The 19,330-nt window shown below is 42.0% G+C and overlaps 4 protein-coding genes across 6 annotated transcripts; 3 read left to right on the top strand and 1 right to left on the bottom strand.

Annotated features, from left to right (window-relative positions):
* Nucleotides 1–2,269: 2,269 nt before the first annotated feature.
* dhx32a (DEAH (Asp-Glu-Ala-His) box polypeptide 32a) lies at nt 2,270–7,393 on the top strand (the record flags this gene model as incomplete). The annotated part of the gene is made up of 11 exons (XM_083994844.1): nt 2,270–2,530; nt 3,219–3,412; nt 3,534–3,906; nt 4,006–4,245; nt 4,342–4,435; nt 4,615–4,764; nt 5,569–5,760; nt 6,067–6,207; nt 6,574–6,764; nt 6,852–7,042; nt 7,195–7,393. 11 exons carry the CDS (start codon nt 2,270–2,272, stop codon nt 7,391–7,393), a joined length of 2,226 nt encoding a protein of 741 aa, XP_083850970.1.
* A 737-nt stretch (nt 7,394–8,130) lies between these two features.
* On the bottom strand, nt 8,131–10,854 carry bccip (BRCA2 and CDKN1A interacting protein). The gene is made up of 7 exons (XM_083994040.1): nt 10,671–10,854; nt 10,310–10,384; nt 9,932–10,012; nt 9,744–9,830; nt 9,459–9,646; nt 8,888–9,056; nt 8,131–8,780 (listed from the first exon to the last, which is right to left on the bottom strand). The coding sequence occupies exons 1-7, from the start codon at nt 10,812–10,814 to the stop codon at nt 8,610–8,612; spliced, it is 915 nt and encodes a 304-aa protein (XP_083850166.1). The 5' UTR covers nt 10,815–10,854; the 3' UTR covers nt 8,131–8,609.
* A 130-nt stretch (nt 10,855–10,984) lies between these two features.
* On the top strand, nt 10,985–13,941 carry uros (uroporphyrinogen III synthase). 3 transcript variants are annotated; one of them, XM_083993776.1, is made up of 11 exons: nt 10,985–11,022; nt 11,161–11,244; nt 11,713–11,796; nt 11,923–12,006; nt 12,090–12,186; nt 12,373–12,447; nt 12,823–12,897; nt 13,003–13,086; nt 13,229–13,314; nt 13,399–13,497; nt 13,598–13,941. In XM_083993776.1, exons 3-11 carry the CDS (start codon nt 11,734–11,736, stop codon nt 13,718–13,720), a joined length of 786 nt encoding a protein of 261 aa, XP_083849902.1. In that variant the 5' UTR covers nt 10,985–11,022; nt 11,161–11,244; nt 11,713–11,733; the 3' UTR covers nt 13,721–13,941. The 3 variants fall into 3 exon arrangements, with proteins under 3 accessions (XP_083849902.1, XP_083849904.1, XP_083849903.1); XM_083993778.1 differs by lacking the exon at nt 11,161–11,244 and having other exon boundaries at nt 11,003–11,022; XM_083993777.1 differs by lacking the exons at nt 10,985–11,022; nt 11,161–11,244 and adding an exon at nt 11,253–11,320.
* Nucleotides 13,942–14,377: 436 nt separating this feature from the next.
* mmp21 (matrix metallopeptidase 21) lies at nt 14,378–18,001 on the top strand (the record flags this gene model as incomplete). The annotated part of the gene is made up of 7 exons (XM_083994843.1): nt 14,378–14,536; nt 14,634–15,537; nt 15,822–15,961; nt 16,057–16,198; nt 16,311–16,568; nt 16,670–16,842; nt 17,696–18,001. The coding sequence occupies exons 1-7, from the start codon at nt 14,384–14,386 to the stop codon at nt 17,999–18,001; spliced, it is 2,076 nt and encodes a 691-aa protein (XP_083850969.1). The 5' UTR covers nt 14,378–14,383.
* Nucleotides 18,002–19,330: the final 1,329 nt, after the last annotated feature.

Raw genomic sequence — 19,330 nt, 5'->3', positions numbered from 1 at the left:
ACTTGTAAACAGCCAATGTCTGGCTACAGTGTTCATGTGTGCATTTTAAAATCATGTCTCTACTGTGATGGGAGAGGACAGACTCGCTCTGCAAGGACACATTTTTAGATCTCTCTGCCGCTTGAAACAAAGTGCAGTGTTTCCTCGATGAACACTGAGCCACCGATTGTCCAAAATCATCCAGTGCAGTTATTAATTTTCTATTTTTTGTACCTTTTTACTTTGGCTATTGAGATTGTTTTTAAAGCCAATCTGCATTCTGGATACAGACTCCTGCATAAATCTGACGTGGTAATCGAACTGTGTTTTATCATTCTCTCAGATTTCTTCTTTTACTGGTTTGCAATGCAGCATAACAATATGTTCACACTGAGCAACATTTCCTTTAAGCACAGCTCCTCACAAATGCGTAGGCTGAAAAGTGACATGGACTCAACTTTGGACTTTTGTTACTTTTGATACTGTTGTATTTTTTAATAATGCACTAGTTTTACATTCATTGCTTTGTTTAATTTGCTTTTTTCCAATGCTAAGTGTCCATGTACTAATAGTCTTTGAGTCACTTGACTACAATATTGTCCGTATGTTCCTTGTATGTTGTTTTACAGGTGAACGCATTTTCATGCAGAATGCTTTTTTTTTATGGCGACTCTTTGATACATCATATGTAAAGAAAACACTTCAAGTGTCAGTGTCTGGTCATGGTATCTTGAACACTCGAGCAGTATTAGTAAAAACTGTTTTTTCAATTGATTTCTGTGCCCACTTCTCTTTTTCCACACAGCATGCATGTCTTCAGCAAAATGCCATAAAATAAAGAGATCAATTATATTAAAGAAACAGTTATTATCTCTATTAAAAAGTCCTTTTCAGTGTTAAAACCCAAAACAAGTCTGCATGCACAAAAACAATGACAGTTTTACTCCAGCAGTCCCACTTTGTACACAACGGCATAAAAGGCAGATTTAATACTTATCCATTTTCAAAACCACAATTGCTGTGACTCAACAATAACCAACCCTGCTGTCTTTTATGCTAGAGATAAAATACAGCCAGAAGATTGACTAGTGAATGCTGTAATACTGAAAATGGAATTAACATTTTACAAGAGTCTTTATTTTTCAGAGATTTTAGGTTTCAAACTGGTTTAGCCATTTGGCTCAGATGGTTGTGGCAGCTGAGCTTAATACACACTGAACTTTTGTCTAAAAGTCATTTACTGAGTTCTGTGTGGAGGATAAAAAAATAGTTTCAATCAATACAGGTGTGGGATTATGTGTTCCTGGGATGTTCAACAGAAATAGAATGAGGAGGGAAAAAATCGTGTTATGCTAATGAGAAACTGAAGCAAGTCCACACACTGTCAAGTTTTTTCGTTAGAATAAAAGAGAAAGAGATTTTTGATCCACTGAAATCAGTGTTAAATGTTGAATATTTGAACTATGGTACAAACGAAATCATTAACAAGCATTTGTTCATGGTTCCTAACAGACAAGCAGGTTGAGCAGCTGAGACCTGTCTCAGTTTTAAGAAAGATTAAAGTACACTTGTTTAGGCAGATGTGTGTGTGTGTATGAAAGTGGAGTGAATAATGACCAAACAGCTCCCCCCTGTGGACAATCGACAGCTGCTAAAAGCACTGAAGCAATTTCAACTTGGCTCCCCCCCATGGACCACCCTACCCAAACTCATTAGGTGCCTCTCAAATAATGAAAAGACAATATTTAAAACAGCAGCACCTTTCACTTAATTTCCAACTCTTTCTATTATACTTTTTTTTCATATACATTTTCAACATGTTATCTTATGCTGTGTAATAATTGTGACTTAGGGTCCTTTAATTTCTACCATTTAAAGTGGCAGATATTAGCTTCCATATAAAGAATCACTACTGACATAATAAACCTGTATGAATAAAGATGGATATTTCTGAGGATACCGCTTGGTGGGAACTGGGAACATCCGTCCACAGCTTGAGCGTCCTCGCTACTTTCCACGTGATCATTAATAATAACATTCAGGCGATTATGACGGGCTCGTGGACGCTGCGCTCCGTAGTGAATGTGAAGCCCCTGAGCAAATCAAAACACGTGTGAAGCCACACTGGGGGAGAGAAATTACGCACCGGTGCGCACCGCGCGTCAGCCTGCCGCAAAGTGGACGACCCCCAAAACTTTGGGTAGAATAGTTTTAATCAAAACGAGATCGAGAGGAGACGTTCTCGTTAATCCTTTTACTTTAAATACCGATTATCAAATCTAAATGTGTCATGTCGGGGGACAATAATCCAGCGGAGCCGGACATTTACCTTGAAAGTGAAGAATGCCCCGGGGAGGATGCAGTCGGCTTTGGGGATGATCTGGAGTTAAACCAGTTCGATGGATTGCCTTTTTCCTCTCGTTACTACAAATTGCTGAAGGAGAGGAAGACTCTGCCTGTGTGGAAGGTCAGGAACCAGTTTGAAGATGCTCTGGTAAACAACCAGCTGGTTATTGTGAGTGGGACAGCAAAGACTGGGAGGAGTACTCAGGTAAGACTGTCAATAATACTCATATGTCGTTAGGGAAGAGGAGCAGGATGGAATAAAGCTATTGTACTTCTTGTTCCTCTCTGTTGTTGTATATTTAGATCCAAATACCAAAGCATAACACATGTGCTGAATGTGTTGTCACATGGTCAGTGTCACTGTCATTTATTTGAGATGACCTGTTCTTTATCCAGCAGAACTTTTCTCAGAGATAGTTTTGATACTTGTGACTTTTTTAGTAATAATAAAACAACTTGACTGAAGGTGTAGGCTTCCATGGTGTGGGTCTGTATGAACAGGCTGCCCAGCTCAGCAGATGCTGTTGTGTCACTGTGCTGCTGTCCAAGCTGCAGCCTGCCTGCCTGACTGTCAGCCAGCACAAAGGCTCCAGCAGGGGTGTTAGGGGACCTCCTGCTGCTAAGCCCTGATCCGCTGGAGCCGCCACATGCTGCCAAAGCAATTTTGCATTATGAGCGATAATACCATAGGATATCTCCTGTCACTGTTTGTTTTGCTGTGTGCTTAAACAAAAGCTGTTGCTACAATCCTGAAAGGATGCCCACTGCTGGAAAACTCAAGTTGATGTGAATAAAAGATGTTGTGTTTTGTGGAGCATTAGTAACTACAGAGCCCTGTCAAGACACGGTGAAGTGTGGAAGGTGAACAACATTCGGTGTTTATTCTCTTTCAGATACCTCAGTGGTGCGCTGAGTTCTGCCTGTCAGCCCAGTACCAGCACGGCATGGTCGTGTGCACACAGACCAACAGGCAGCAGGCTGTCGATCTGGCCTTGCGTGTGGCTGATGAAATGGATGTCAACATAGGCCATGAAGTTGGTTACACCATCCCTCTGGAGACCTGCTGCTCCTCCGACACTGTTCTGAGGTTTGTTGACAAGCTCTGTTGCGTAGCCAGCAGCGGCACGCGTGAATGGCACTTTAATATCGTCCACAAACCGCCTCTTGTCACTCTTAATTTTTTCCTTGCCTCTGCTTTGGTCGCACAGATATTGCACTGATGATATGCTGCTGAGAGAGATGATGTCAGACCCTTTTCTGGAGCACTACGGGGCCATTATTATCGACCAGGCCCACGAGAGGACAGTAAGCACAGACATCCTTCTAGGTCTCCTCAAGGACATCCTGCTGCAGAGGCCTGATCTCAGGGTGGTGGTCCTCGCCGTCCCACCCATGACCGACAAGCTGCTGGGCCACTACGGCAGCATCCCTCACATCAGTCTGGAGACCTCGTGTCCTGCTGAGGTGGTCCACAGCAACAGCGGCAACAAAGACTACTTCTACTCAGCACTGAGACTGGTGCTGGAGATCCATCGAACCAAAGAGGATGGAGATGTCATTGTGTTTTTTGCCTCAGCTGAGGTAGGTCTCTTTTTTTCAGGTATTGTTTCATTGTGTTCAGAGCTGAGACTGGTTTAACAAATGCGTCTCCTCCTACTTTTACTTGTAATTGTTGTGCAGGAGGTCCATTGTGCCCAAAGCATCCTCCAGAGAGAGGGCACCAGGTTGGGAGCCGACTTGGGCGAGATGGTGCCTGTGGTTCTGCACCCGAGCCAGGGAGGGCTACTGCCTTTCCTGAGCAAGCAGCCGGAATCCAACAGGTCCAGGAGGGTTTTCCTCTCTAAACAACAGGGGGAGGATTTGTGGTGGTCTACAGAGTCCGTCAACTTTATCATTGACACAGGAGTCCAGAAAAAAATGGTGAGTTATTGCATTTAATGAGACATATTATCTACATAGATAGATAGTATCCGGCTGATTTTAATTAGTATTTTGGTTTGTATTTGTCTGTTGTAGGTGTACAATCCACGAATAAGAGCGAACTCTGAGATGCTCCAACCCATAAGTCAATGTCAGGCAGACGTACGGAAGCAGTTGTCTGGGTCAACAGGTGTGTCCAACAACCTGCTACCTGGAGAATAAATGAACCTATTGAAAAAGTCGGTTTCAGATGATTTGAAAGTCAGACTTGGAGTCTCCACAATACTAATCCTCTGAGAAAAACTTTCACCAATCAGAGTTCATGGAAAACTGCAACTTACTGACTTAGGTTGAATGTATTCCCTATAGGTAAATGTTTCTGCCTGTATCCAGAGGAGATCCAGCTCCCTGTGGAAAACTCCTCACAGATCTTAGAGTCCAACATCACACCAACGGTCCTGTTCCTAAAAAGGATGGAGATAGCCGGCCTGGGACAGTGCGACTTCATCGACAGACCAGGTGAAGCATCTTTTCAGGGGAAAGTGGACAAGTTAACAATGAAACACAGTTCATAAAGCTTTTTTCTTTTTTTGGAGGGGGGGTTACTGGTTCCCACAGACCACATGTCTCTCTTACTCTCTCCCACCCTAAAACACAACCACAAGTGTATGTGAGAGAGTTTTTTGGCAAAAGGAAGTACAGATGAATTTGCTCTGTGTAGCTGTTTGGGCCCAGTCAGCCATGATTTAGCTGAGCTGACAAGGCCCTGCTGCTAACTATTGTCTGAGCTCTGACCCACCCTAACATGAACAGAACAGGCTAAAAGAGGCCAGCTCATTAACGATTACACAACATGTCTCATTAGGGCAGCGCCAGACATGTACAATGAAGTGGAAGCACGGGCCAAACGTGCTGTAATATCTCTAAATTCTTGCCGAATTTGGCACGAAAGTGATCTGCCCCCATCTACATATATAATTATGTTTTCTTGAATAGAAGTAATGTGCGAAATTGAAAGCTCAAAGCCACCAACTGTGTGATTGTAGTATCTTTCAAATGGTTCAGAGGATATAAGTCAGTGTTTGTAGAAAAATAAGAGCTAGAGTTGCAGTCTTTTGTTGTTTTTTGGCCCAGGTATCTCATCAATTAGTGTGTTTTTTGGTGCTTCCACTTGAGGCCACCAAAGTCAGAAATTTACAAATTCTCAGTTTTTGTATGAGTGAGGCAAAACTTGTTATATCCCACCACAATATGTACAAGATATTATGGAGATGAGTTTACAAAAACATGCACAGTCATGCTTGTATATTTGTTTTTTGGCAGATCCTGAGGGGCTCATGCAGGCATTAGAGGAGCTGGACTACCTCGCCGCTTTAGACGATGATGGCAACTTGTCTGAGATTGGTATAATAATGTCTGAAATCCCCCTGGAGCCTCAGATGGCCAAAGCTCTTCTAGCGTCCTGCGAATTCGACTGTGTGAGTGAGATGCTGACAATTTCGGCGATGCTGTCAGGTACGTACTCACTTCATCTTTGACTTCAGTTTATAATCACAAGAACATTTGTCTCAAGTTCAACATCCTCTGCCTGCATCATTCATTCACTATATGAACAATATTGTAGTTTGCCCTAATAAGAATGTATTCTTAGCTATTCTTGCCTGGTTAAATAAAGGTTTACTACTACTTACTACATGTGCAGATACATACAGACATACATACATACACACAGCAGCTCCTTCCAGACACTGAACCAGATGGCAATTTGGTTAGAGTGGCTTGTCTCAGTGATGTTGACCTCTTTGTTTCCTTGTGTCTTAGCGCCAAGCTGCTTCCTGAAGCCACCTGCTGGCATGACCCACGAGGCCGTCCAGTGTCACAGAAAGTTCCAGCACCCTGAGGGCGACCACTTCACCCTCATAAACGTCTACAATGCCTTCAAACAAATCCAGAGAGAACAATGTGAGAAGAACACAACAGAACCAGTCAACTCAAATGAAATATGACCATTAACATGCTGCAATATAACATGACACACACCGACCCGGATTCTACTTGTATAGTAAAATGTCAAGTTACATCAAGGCCTGTTTATTGAGAAAGAACAGAGGATACTGTTACATGAGAAACTATTTTTAGCCCCAACATATTTATATTTGAAATTATTGGAATAAATCTTAGAACATGTATACAAAACTGAAAACTTGACACTAACAGTTGATATCAAATGAAGGCTTAAGTCTATATTTCTGTGTCTAGAACCTCAGTTTGAAGTTGAAACTGCTACTGTATGCACTGTAATGTGATATATTGCATGTTTTTCCCCAGATTTTACTGCTGAAAAGTGGTGCCAGGACTATTTCCTGGATCACTCGGCCCTGAAGACAGCCGAGGCCGTCAGATCAGAGTTGACAGACACTTTGAACAGGATCGAGCTTCCCATCTCGGACCCCTCCTTTGGAACCAAGACCAACACCCTCAACGTCAAAAGAGCTCTGCTGGCTGGCTTCTTCATGCAGGTATATAGGAATGTCAATGCTGACGAGCTGCCTCCAGTAATTAATCTGTATTCATGTCTAAAATTAACCATTTTTCCTTTTTCATAGATTGCTAGAGATGTGGACGGATCAGGAAACTACTTCATTTTGACACACAAGCACATGGCGCAGATGCACCCGCTCTCCAGCTACGGGGCTCAGTCACAGAAGCTTGGACTGCCAGAGTGGGTTGTTTTCCACGAGTATACTCTGTCAGAGAACAACTGCATGAGGACGGTCTCAGAAATTTCCCCTCAAGTGTAAGTCGAACCCTTTAGCAGATCTCCCTTGTGCACAAGCAGCTTAGCTCTCATCTCTCATGACTAATGTTTCAGTTTTTACTGTTTTTCTAATTAAGATGAGCTATTTGATCACCAAGTAACTGAATTTCTGTTTTGTATTTTTTTTTTAGGTACATTCAAATGGCACCATTGTATTTCTTCTACAATCTGCCCCCTAGTGAAAGCAAAGACATACTGCAAGACATGTTGGACCCTGATGCATCTCGAAAATGTAAAGATGAGAAACAAAAAGCTGCAGCTGTTGCCGATGATGCCAGCGGTGGATGTGCTGTGATGCCGCAGACTTATGACAGATGTGTGATTCAATGACCTGAAATCCTACATATAACAGTCTTGGTTTTTATTATCATCTTATCACCAAATGCAAATATACATGTTAAATATTTATCGTCAATCCAAACTGTAATTTTTTTTGATCTGTTTCAATGCCTAACAGTTGTGTAAAAAAAAGTAAACACATCATGGCGACCTTTATCAGTTGCAGTGTAGAGAAATGTGTAACCTTTTTTTTCCCTTTGAGAACTTGCATCGAAATAAGTTTTCCTGCACTCTTCACTAACACCGAGTCTAGAAACACCAAATATTCCGAGCTGTTCAGATGTTTGGGCGTTAATGAGCAGCAGAGGGGCTGCAGATCTGTTGCTGCTCTTTAAACAGATAAATCATCCCGTCCCACATCCTGCACAAAGAACCAGGGAAGATGCAGACTCAAAGACATGGTCCTGCACGTTGATGCACGTATAAGATGCTGGAAGAGTTATTTGTCCCTTATTTCTAAAGCACAGCTGTGTTGGTGCACCTTTTCTCTTCACATGGTGTGTAGGGGTGTGGTTTTGCAACATCATGTCTGAGTTGACATGCTTTCAAATTAAGAAAAGATGATTGTCAAGACAGCAGATATAAGACATTTATTAACTGTCAAGAGAGCTACCAAAATGTTTAATTCCAAAACCGTTTGTAGGAAAGAAAAAAAAAGGTTTAATGCCACCAAAGTCAACCAAATCAAACTGGTTATTGTCAGCTTTCTATTAATTTGTCATTGAGGGAATTCTGGTACTTATCTCAATTTGCTAAATTTATACAGCTTTACTATTCACTAATTTAACTTAGTGGCAAAAGACACATCCCATCCTCCTCCATCTGCTGAAACTAGACTCTATAGTCACCAATTTTAGCTTCAGTGTCATTAACTTTTCTCATGTTTACTTGCCATGGTATATAATCTTATAAACAAAACAAAAGGTTTCATGATATAACAGTTCAATATTTCTTCGGTATAAGTAGGGTATGTGGGGAGTTCTTTCTGCATTGTTTTGTTTCTTATCTGAACCAGGAGTTTGTACAAAAAACTTTGCATCTACAATTGCTGAAAAAAGACTGAAGTGTCAGGCTCACAACACTGGCACCACTGTCACTGATGGTACTGAACCACTATAGTCCCTTAAAGAAAGCAGTGAACCATTTCCATGAGCCTGAAAGTCCTCAGGGGAGCACACAAACAGGTGTACAGGGTTTATTGTGAGGTTCACACGGTTAGATATTCTTTGAGTTTGTCCATGATGGCAGGCATTCTGTCCGCTGGTATCAGCATCACTGTCCTGAACGGCTTCATGGGGACATCGTCAAACGACCACCTGCCGCTCAAACAGGAGTCAGCCTCCTCCTGGACCGAGTAGTGGAACTTCATGATGGCTTGCTGTAATGAGAATATAAAATGTTTTAATTCACTTGCTTTTACTTTTACACATACAAGATAGAAACATGCACTCCCTATAATCTTTTACGACCTTTGATTGACTTTACCTCATAGAAGAATTCCTCCTCTGCATTGACAAACATGTATTCCTCTTTGGGGGCGCCCCCTCTGGCTGGGATAGTCTTGGTTGCCTCTTTGCAGGTCTTGCTGATCATCAGACAATAGTGACACTTCCCACTGGGCTTGTTCGTCCTCTGAGCTTCAGTGATTTCTTCTCTGAGGGACAAAGTTGCATCCCATTTATTTTCCTGAGCACTCCACTTTCAAAGGGCTGACTTATTCAAAGCGCAAAGACATGACAGATACTCTCTCAGAATCATAATTTAAATGTATTCAAAAAAGCAGCTTCAAAGTTTATTTATCTTTCACAAGGCAGCGTAAGGTCAATCAGCTATCTTAACAACAGAGCTTTAACCATAATTCTAGGTTCATACAAAGTACAGAGGTAAAAGCAGTTGGCACAAATTGTCCTGATTAGAAAGGTTCATCCACAGTGTCACATCCAGGATGCAACGATGTGATAAAAGCAAACGGGTTTTTAAACCACAAAAAAAGATGCATGCAGCAAAACTGCAATAAAGTGCAAAAAGGGTTGAAATGACTTTAAGTGGAACTCACTGGAGCTGTTTGTGCAGTGGCAGGGCGATCTGTGGAGGTACGTTGATGAAGCGCTCGCTCACCATCAGCCCCACAGGCTTGCTGGTATCACTGAGGATCTGCTCTAGTTGCTCTGTCACGCTGTGGGTGGCGCTCTTCTCACACTGCTCCAGGATCAGCTCCTTCACCTCCTCCACACACTGCACACCCTGCCAGCATCACACACACACAGTGTAAACTTAAAATAAATGGTCACATACAGCAAACAAGAGCTAAACAGTCTGTGAAGTGCGTGTCTGGTGTTACCTTCCTCTCCGTTAGGTTGAGCATGGTGATGAATCCAAACACTTCATCTGGGTCGTCATCGTCACTGTCCTCTGGCACGTCGGCTTGCTGGAGCAGAAGGAAGGGACAGATGAACACATGTTAGAGCTGACGATGCAGAAAGGTCACCTGGAAAATGTGAGATGACATCAGACTATTGAGAAACTCACCTTGATGACACTTCCAATGTGATTCTGTTGAATGATGATGTCTGTCATCTCTGATGTGTTTACATGAGCCTTCAGGAAGAGCTGCATACAAACATAACGGCAGTGACATCAGTGAAGACATGTTTCAGATTCCAAGAAATAATACCATAACCAAACACCTTATACAAAATACTGTTTTAAGCAATCAGCCAATCATGTGGTGGCAATGCAAATTATAATACATGGCAGATACAGGGCAGAAATAATTCCAGTTAATGTTCACAGCAAACATGAGTATTTGGAAAAAATATAATGTCTGTGATCTGCTTTGACAGCAAAGCCAGTATTTCTACGGTGTTCCTAATAAAATGCTTAGTTGGTGTGCATATTGTTTCATACCTGTTGCAGTAGTTTTTTGACGCCATTGAAGTCGTTGTGTGAAATGCTGTGGGCTTCGAAGTCCACAATCACCTCCTGAATAAGAAACAACAACAAAGCACAGTGATTTATTTTACCCACAACGAAGCCCTGTCGGTGTGGAAAGTGAGTATTTACAAGTAGCTCTGCTGCTATAACAGAGCAGCTGTTAGCCTATTACAAAACAACACTCACATAAGAACATTATCTCATGTACTTATTTCAAACCTGGCTAACAGCTCATGCCGAAAGCTGGGTTAGCACATCCATGGGTTAGCTGGCTAAGCAGCTAGCTAGCTAGCTAGCTAGCTATCAAGGCCAAACAACTGTTGCGTTATTTCACCTCATTGATCTCTTCCTCCGATGCTTCGCTGTCCTCTTCCCCGGAGTCGTCGTCCTCCTCCTCCAGGTTCTCCTCGGAGCTGCTGTCATTTTCACCGGGATTTTCACCCAAACCTACTGCTCTCCTCTTAGCTGATGAAGCCATGCTGCGAAAAGGTAACACGCGTGTCAACCAGTGTGGGCGGGGATAATGTTTATACTTCCGCTCCAGCGCTCCAGGAAAGTGACACAAGTGAAGCCGCCATTACGGCTCTAAACGTAAGGACGTTACGTTAGCCGCTGCCACCTTCGGAGCCCCGGAATGCCGCCTTGTTTCTCGTTGGTAAAATGGAATAAACCATTATACAAAAGGGGTGAGTCGTTCTTTAGACTATGCAACAACTATTACATTGCTATTATTAACCGATAATTGGGTCATTGGTTATGATACTTTACACTTTACCATTGTAATGAATGACATTGTTTCTATATATACGTTGTTGTTTTTTTAGAGGTTGTTTAAATATCCACTGTTACGTCCCCCCGTCTTCATATTGCTGTAGTCGGTGTGCGTCCAGCTGTATGGATAACTCAAGGTATATTAATTTTCCGTGATATTTCGTCTTCTGTGACTATCTGTTGTATAATATATCACCGTGCAGCAAGGGCAAGGTACATAAATCAGCTATTATCACTTGGCATGACGGACAGGTTATATGAAAAGGACGGTTACTGCAGCTAAACTGTCAACCAGTGTGTTTTGCTAATGTAAACAATAACACGGAAGAAGACAGTATCCACGTTTTAGCTGAATACAATGGTTACAACCTGAAAGTGGGGCATTGTTGCCTTTTTAATTGCACCCCATGTTCGATCCAAAAATCGTGACTCAACACCTTTGTTATCAGCAGGTTGCATGCGACAGTTTAAGGGTGTAGCTTAGCTTGTTACGCATTCACACCCAGAGCCCTCGGTGTTTGTGCAATTTAGCTAACGACTTTGGCTGCATTTTTGTCAGACGAGTTCCTATTTCACCCTGAGTTGTACCTTTGTCATTGCTCCAGTATTTTAAGGTCATTATCACAATGCATATACTGCTGCTAAAAGAGCCAAGAGATGGAAACTCTGGACCTGATCCTTACATCAAGGTAGGGACACCTTCTCCATATTTTATTCAGACATGGCAGTGGTCAAATTGTGCAATACAGTCGTGTGCATTTGTTTGACATTTGTTGAATTGTTGACATTTTGAATCTATCATTTCAATTCCCCAGGAGCTGGCATCATATGGTCACAAAGCCACCTTAATTCCTGTGCTGTCTTTTAAATTTGTCTCATTGAACACCTTGTCGGATAAGGTAAATTATATTTTGAACATCTGCAAGTTGTTTTTAATAATCTCTTTGCATTCTCGGTTGTTAAAGATGTTATTATTCCCCAGCTTTTCCAACCAGAAAAACATGGAGGTCTTATATTTACCAGTCCAAGAGCAGTGGAGGCTGTGAAGATGTGCTTAGAAGCGGAGGAAAGAAGGGAAGGTGAGAGAGTACAGAGAATATATATTATATAAGAGAATATATAGCTACAACAAGCCCTATGCTTCATTTATATAATGATCTGAATTCGTTTGGTTCTGTTTACTATGTTCATGCATTGCTAACTGAGTTTTGAACCAATTTCACCCCATTTGGATCAAATGACCTCATTTCCTAATATTAATTCAGAGTGGAACAGCTCTGTGAAAGACAAATGGAACGCCAAGTCCATCTATGTGGTTGGGAAAGCAACTGCTGCATTAGGTGAGTTGTTGTGACATCTGAAAAGACTAATATACATAATAATATACATTTCAATTTTTGTGCACTATACTTTATAAACCTTTGCTATCTTATTGCTAAGTGTAGCAGAGAGTGACATGCACCTGGTGCTCACAGGGTTGTGTCAAGTGATGTTATACTACCCTAAGTCATTTGGAAATAGGCTGTGCACAAGTGACAGTTTGCTGTGATACAGGTGCAGCAACTCCCTGATGTGTGTTTAACCTTCTTTGTTCATAGCAAACTTCAACTGTTGGATCTTTCTGTTGTCAGTTTTTGCCTATATTATAGTTCCTCTGCCATGACATGATAATACTATTACACATCTTGTTGATCCTTTTTGTGTTTTATCCACAGTTCGAAATCTGGGTCTAAACCCTATGGGTGAAGACACAGGGACAGCAGATGTGTTATCACGTGTTATCATTGAACGTAAGATACAAGTTTATCCTTGCACATTTTTCACAGATCATTTTAATTGAAAAATTGTGACTGTTCTTATAATTAATATGACCTTTTACTTAATTCTAATCATAGGAGAGGACACAAATATTCCACCACTTTTTTTCCCCTGTGGCTCAATCAAAAGGGAAGTCTTGCCCACGGCTCTAAGGGAAAATGGTAAGCATTTCCCCCCGCTGTGCCTCACGATTAAAGCTCAAGGTGATAAGTTTGAGTGAAAAGCCCCACTGGGGTTAGACTAATTATAAAATAGTAATTGCACTACCTTTATCACTGCGGGGATCTGTTTCTTTGTTTCCAGGAGTGCCACTGGAGACGCTGACTGTCTATCAAACAGCTGAACATCCAGATCTGGAGAAAAATCTCAAGAACTACTTCACAGAGCAGGTAAATCCCTCCACCTCCACACACACTTCTAAATTTTAGAGAATACCTTACGTGTCGACAGTACTTATTTGTCTACGATCACAGGGCGCTCCGGCCAGCATAGCTTTCTTCAGTCCATCGGGAGTGAAGTTTTGTCTAGAAGTCGTGCGGAGGCTGTCGGGTGAACAACTGCCTCAAATAAAGGTAGAGCTGACACATATCCACACATAATAAATGCATGAGTGTGCAGCATGTATTGGATCCTCAGTGCCTCTGACAGTCTCTTAAACTTCTTTGTTTCCAGTTTGCAGCCATAGGCCCTACTACACAAGACGCAATGACAGCAGAAGGCCTGTGTGTCAGCTGTGCTGCAGAAAAGCCAACAGCCGAACACCTGGCAGCAGCGATAGCCAAAGCTCTAAAGTAACCTGCAAACACCACTGGAAATCCATCCACTTTACTGCTTCAATGTCTATTCTGTTTTATTGTATTATCACTTGTCTGCTTTGTTTTAACTGCTCATCTTGTCAATTATGTATATATACAGCATATTTAGACTATTTTGCACTGAGGAAAAGCCACAAAAATGTGAGTGAAAATAATTATAATCCTATTTATGTTGAGCTTGCACAAGAAAGTTTATGTATATTTTTTGAAAATAAATGTTGGTCAAGTGTTTTGACATGGAAAGTTGGTCAATGGTGGTTATTCACTGTAAAACACTCGATGTGTGTGTGTATGAGTCTCCTTTTGAGAACAGGTGTTGGTTTAGGTCACGCTTGCCCTAAAACACTGTCATTGTCCACATGAAAGCAAAAGTTTTCACTTCATTCAACAGGTCAACAACAGCCCATTTCAAACCAGTGGAGCGTGTATAACACATCCACACAAACCGGTCAAAGTGAGCAGTTGCTGACAGTAAAGACAGGTTTACTTTCCACACAAGGGTGTGAAAAGTGGGATGCCTCCTGAGGATCGCACCTTTAGATGGGCGTGGAGCAACTCATGGATTTGCCTATAAAGCACTGTGGCTTCAGACTTCAGCCATCATCACACTTGTATATAATCCCAGGAGTAAACCAACGCCACGATGCTGACTTTTATCCAGCTGATAGTTTTGCTTTTTTGGACCAACATCAGCCCAGCTGATGCAGAGAAACTTTTCCACAATCGCGATCATTCTGATGTGCAACCTCTGAGCTCTCACCAAGCTGAGGTTATTACAAACAAGTACACAGCAGAGGTAAATGCATACAGTCTTTTAAGCTTTCACATCTATTAGATCACTCATTTAACGATACAATTTACCCAAATGTGATTTAACCCATGTCTTGTTGTAGTTATTCCTCTCTAGATATGGATTCATGAATCCAGTGAACTGGGAGGAGATCCAGTTTGAAGATTCACACACCAGTTTCAGTGATGACTTCCTGGATGATCTTCAGACCACAATCCAGGAGGGGACCTCCGTGTCTCATTCAAGGGATGCGCCTCAAGACGACTATAAGACACCAGCGGAGAGTGAAGCATTTATTTCAGCACTTCAAGAGTTTCAGAAGATATCTGGCCTTCCTGTCACAGGTGTGTTTGATGAGGCCACCAAGCTGGCAATGAACAAACCAAGGTGTGGTGTCCCTGACAAGGAGATTGACCTGCTCACCTCAGTAGCAGCTGAGAACAGTAGTTCCTCAGATATTGAAAGTAGCCCCAAGGACACTTTTAATGAGACTGATAATAACAGCACAGTGACTGATACAATTAGTGACACTTATTTTGGTGCTATGAACTCTTCCGGTGATGATTTATTCAGTTTTAATGACACAGAAAGTGTCCTCACAGGCAATGACACCAGCATGAATTACACTAAAGAGTTTCACCTTGTTTCTGATGACACTTCTCATAACAGCTCACAAGGTGTCATCGTGGACAGTGAGAAGGTAAATATAAGTGTGAACGTACATCAGAGCGAAGCAGTGCGACGCAGGAAACGTCACCTTGCCGCTCTTGTATCCAAAAGCAGGCACAAGAGAGATCTGAGTGAGACTGGCTACATGGCTTTTTCTAAGCAAGTGTTGAAATGGAGGCTTATAGGAGAAGGCTACAGCAGTCAGCTGACTATTGAAGAGCAGAGGTACATCTTCAGACTGGCCTTCAGGATGTGGAGTGAGGTGTCTCCGCTGGAGTTTGTGGAGGACACACGCTCACCACTGGAGGACATTGATATCAGGCTGGGCTTTGGTACAGGTGAGGTTCAGCTAATGAAGTAAAACTCAACACATCATATTTTTTGAAGAAATGTGTTAAATATTACAACATAACTGATCTCAAATTACTTAAATTACCCTTATGGCACATTGAGTAAATTTTCATGGCACAATATGAAAGTACAGTACAGTGTTTTTTAATGTCTCAAAAATTCACAGAAAATACACTTTTAACAGCTGGGCAACTGAATGTAAATCATGTTTTAGTTGAATAAACAGGACAATGCACCCTTTTAATATCTCTTATTTCCTTGTCCCACTCAGGAAGACATCTTGGATGCAACCAAAGGTTTGATGGCACTGGTCAAGAGTTTGCCCACGCCTGGTTCCTGGGAGATATTCACTTTGACGATGATGAACATTTCACTGCTCCCAATGCAGGCAGCGGGATCAGCCTTCTCAAAGTAAGAATACTACTACACACACTGCAAGTGTGTAAGAATCATTAGTAATTAGTTGAAGCTTACTCTACAACATCTTAATCTTTTTTCTGTTTTAGGTGGCAGTTCATGAGATCGGTCACGTCTTGGGTCTTCCCCACATATACAGACCTGGGTCCATCATGCAGCCCAGCTATCTGCCACAGGAGACTGGTTTTGAGATGGACTGGATGGACAGGAAAGCCATACAGCACCTCTATGGTACAGTACATGGCTACAGCACCATCTAGTGGATACAACCACATACAGATCCAGAGATGATTATGGTACATTTCTCAGGCTGACACAATAAAACCCTATTTTCCTTCCCCAGGGGGCTGTAAGGGTCGCTTCAACACAGTGTTCGATTGGATCAGAAAGGAGAAGACACCCTATGGAAAGGTGGTCATCCGATTTAACACCTATTTCATGAGAGACGGCTGGTATTGGTTATATGAGAACAGAAATAACCGAACACGCTTCGGTGATCCAGTTGCCCTGCAGATCGGCTGGCGTGGACTTCCTTTGGACGGAATTGATGCATGTGTGCATGTGTGGTCCAGAAAAAGAGATGCTATTTACTTCTTCAAAGGTACATAATAGTAAATGTGTAAATACATACAGATGTTACACTTGCCAGCAGGATGAGGAGAGCTGACAGAGGTGCTGAGAAAGTGTTGCTTGTGTGTACAGGTACTCAGTTTTGGAGATATGACAGCGAGAATGACAAGGTATTCACACAGGACCCAGAAGGTCACCGCTATCCGAGGTTAATCTCTGAAGGTTTCCCCGGGGTGTCCGGTCCTATCGACACAGCCTTTTATGACAGGAGGGATTCCCACATCTACTTCTTCAAAAACAGGCTGGTAAGAACAACACCCTTATCTTCTCTTTCACCCATGACAAATGCCGAGGTACAAAGGAGAACACACTGGAATTGTAAGAATAGCTAGGTTAGAAACAACAGTAGATTTGGGTATCATGCAAGATAAGCCAAGTGCCATCACAGCCGGGGTTCAATCAAGGCTCGACTGCCAACCCTGGGAAGTGAGAAGCTACTTTTCAAAGATGCTCAGGCACTAGAAAAGCCCCCTGGAGCTGTCTATCAAATTTTGGTCATTTGATTAACTGCATAAATGTCAGGAAATATTAACTTAAGGCAAGTCCTGCCTTATTACCTCAGCATTAATCATTTTGTATAAATAAATCCATCAAATTACCACAAAATAACTGTCATGCAGGGAACCTGGAGCCTATTATCAATGTACAGGACTGCTGTTTGGTTACTTGGCATATAATGATGTTGCCATGTATAATCTGCTCTGTATTTAAAGGAAATGAGGAGGCAGCAGGGTACATATGTAAAGCACAGAGGGCATTATGTATGTACCCTGGTGGGGGGTGTCTCAACAGGGGGCCAACAGCTCATATTTGCCCCAGGGCTGTCTAAAATTTTAATCCCTCCCTGACTTACTTGTCATTACAACCACAGTTTCCTTATGTGATTTGTAATCTAACAATACTAGTTTGTAGAGCAAGTGTGTATACAATAGTAAGTCTTGAGGAGTCTAAAGCCCAAGCTAATTTAATTGTTCCTCAGCATTATGAAGGAATATATTCATGCAAACAAACCTGCCACGCTTCCTCTGTGATTTTGTTTGCGAACTGTAATTGAATTGATTGCTATATAAGAGGGAAAACAATTATGTGTTCAAACAGGTGTATGCATTCGACGTGGAAGCCAACAGCTTGGCAAGAGGCTTCCCCAAAAACATCAGAGATGTTTTCCCTCCAGTGGTGAGCGGAGACCATCCAGATGGCAACATAGACGCTGCCTACTTCTCCTACACCCACAATGCCATCTTTCTACTCAAGGGCACGCGCTTCTGGCAGGTGGTGGGCAGCCGTGATCGCTGGCGCTGGCTCTTTCTGCCACGGAATGGCCTGCTGCCACACAAGGAGGTGGATCAGCACTGGTTCGACATCTGCAACGTTCATCCCACCGCACTTAAACTAACCCACTGAGGGCGTTGAAGCAGAGATGTAATAAACCACCGGTGGTGTGTCTTCCAGATTTACCTGTTGTAAGTATGAATGTTGTCATATGTGCAAAGAAGGCCACTGAATACTTGATGCTTATTGTATATTCTAACTGAAGACAAAAACAAGACACAAGTATCTTGTTGGCTAATTTTCACTGAGGTGTGTTATTAATATATCTAACAGCTGCTGTGTCTCTCACATAGAGGCGCCAAATGCAATCTAGCATGAAAACAATCCTGCGGGACCTCGTATGATTAAGATACTTTGAACATTAGCGCGAAGACATTTATTTATAGAGTGTTTACTCAGTCTTTATACAGACACGGCTTTACTTACAGATACATATAATGTAGCGGAGACCTATCAAGCTCGTGCTTCAGTGCAGTGCTGCTTTCAAACAGCACATTTACAAAGAATGGTGTGTGTGTGTGTGTGTGGGGGGGGTTGATTATGCAGAAACTAATGAAGCAATGTCAAAGCTCACAATGTGCATATTATGAACTGTGGAGTGACTTCTCATGGCAAATACAGAGGACCTATATCTTTTGAAGAAACATGCATAAAAGTATTTCTGTTATAATGGATGCATGGATAAAAATGGAAATGTATTCAGAAGACTGAGAGTGGTCTCTGGGTAAACTTCGAGATGTGGTCTTTTAACAATGGTGCAGAGAACGAAATGGCATGTAATGATATATAATGTATATCATCTGATATATTGCGCAGTGTGATTAACAACATCTGGGACTGTTTCTGTTTGCCCACTATGTAACTGTGAAGGATATAGAATAATTACCAGAGCCACTTGCTGCCCTGTGATGATGATGATGGAAGTGTAGATATACTGGTTCCCATGGCCTTTTGTCCAATCTAAATGTATGAAACTACCACTTCCCTCTGAAACACCTGCAGAAACCGAGATTCACTTGCTGCCCCGCAGGCAGGAAAGAATACTGTGTGACCTGGAAACCACGATACAGAGACTCTTTTAGTATTTAGTTATGATTCATTCCTCGCAGTGCACGTTCTGGGTTCACTTGGGAATAAAACAATATGAGCTTTATCAATAAAAACCTAGAGGTGGTGGAAAAAAACAGAAATACAGCGATCCAGTTTTCCTAGTTATGAAAGGTTGGGTTAAAGATTTACATGCAATCAATCAAAAAAAAGGAGCCTATTGAAATTTAGATTGAAGCAAAATGATTGAAAAGGGGGACTCGTCTCATTACTTAATGCTGTTCCATTTTATAGCAATCATTTGAGCGTGGTGCAAAGAAACAGACATTGATTCTGTAATCAATATGTTACTTG

Source organism: Trachurus trachurus (assembly GCF_905171665.1).
Source record: "Trachurus trachurus genome assembly, chromosome: 19".
Lineage (NCBI taxonomy): Eukaryota > Metazoa > Chordata > Actinopteri > Carangiformes > Carangidae > Trachurus > Trachurus trachurus.
Note: the sequence above shows the minus strand (reverse complement) of the source record. Positions and strands in the feature narration are given on the sequence as shown.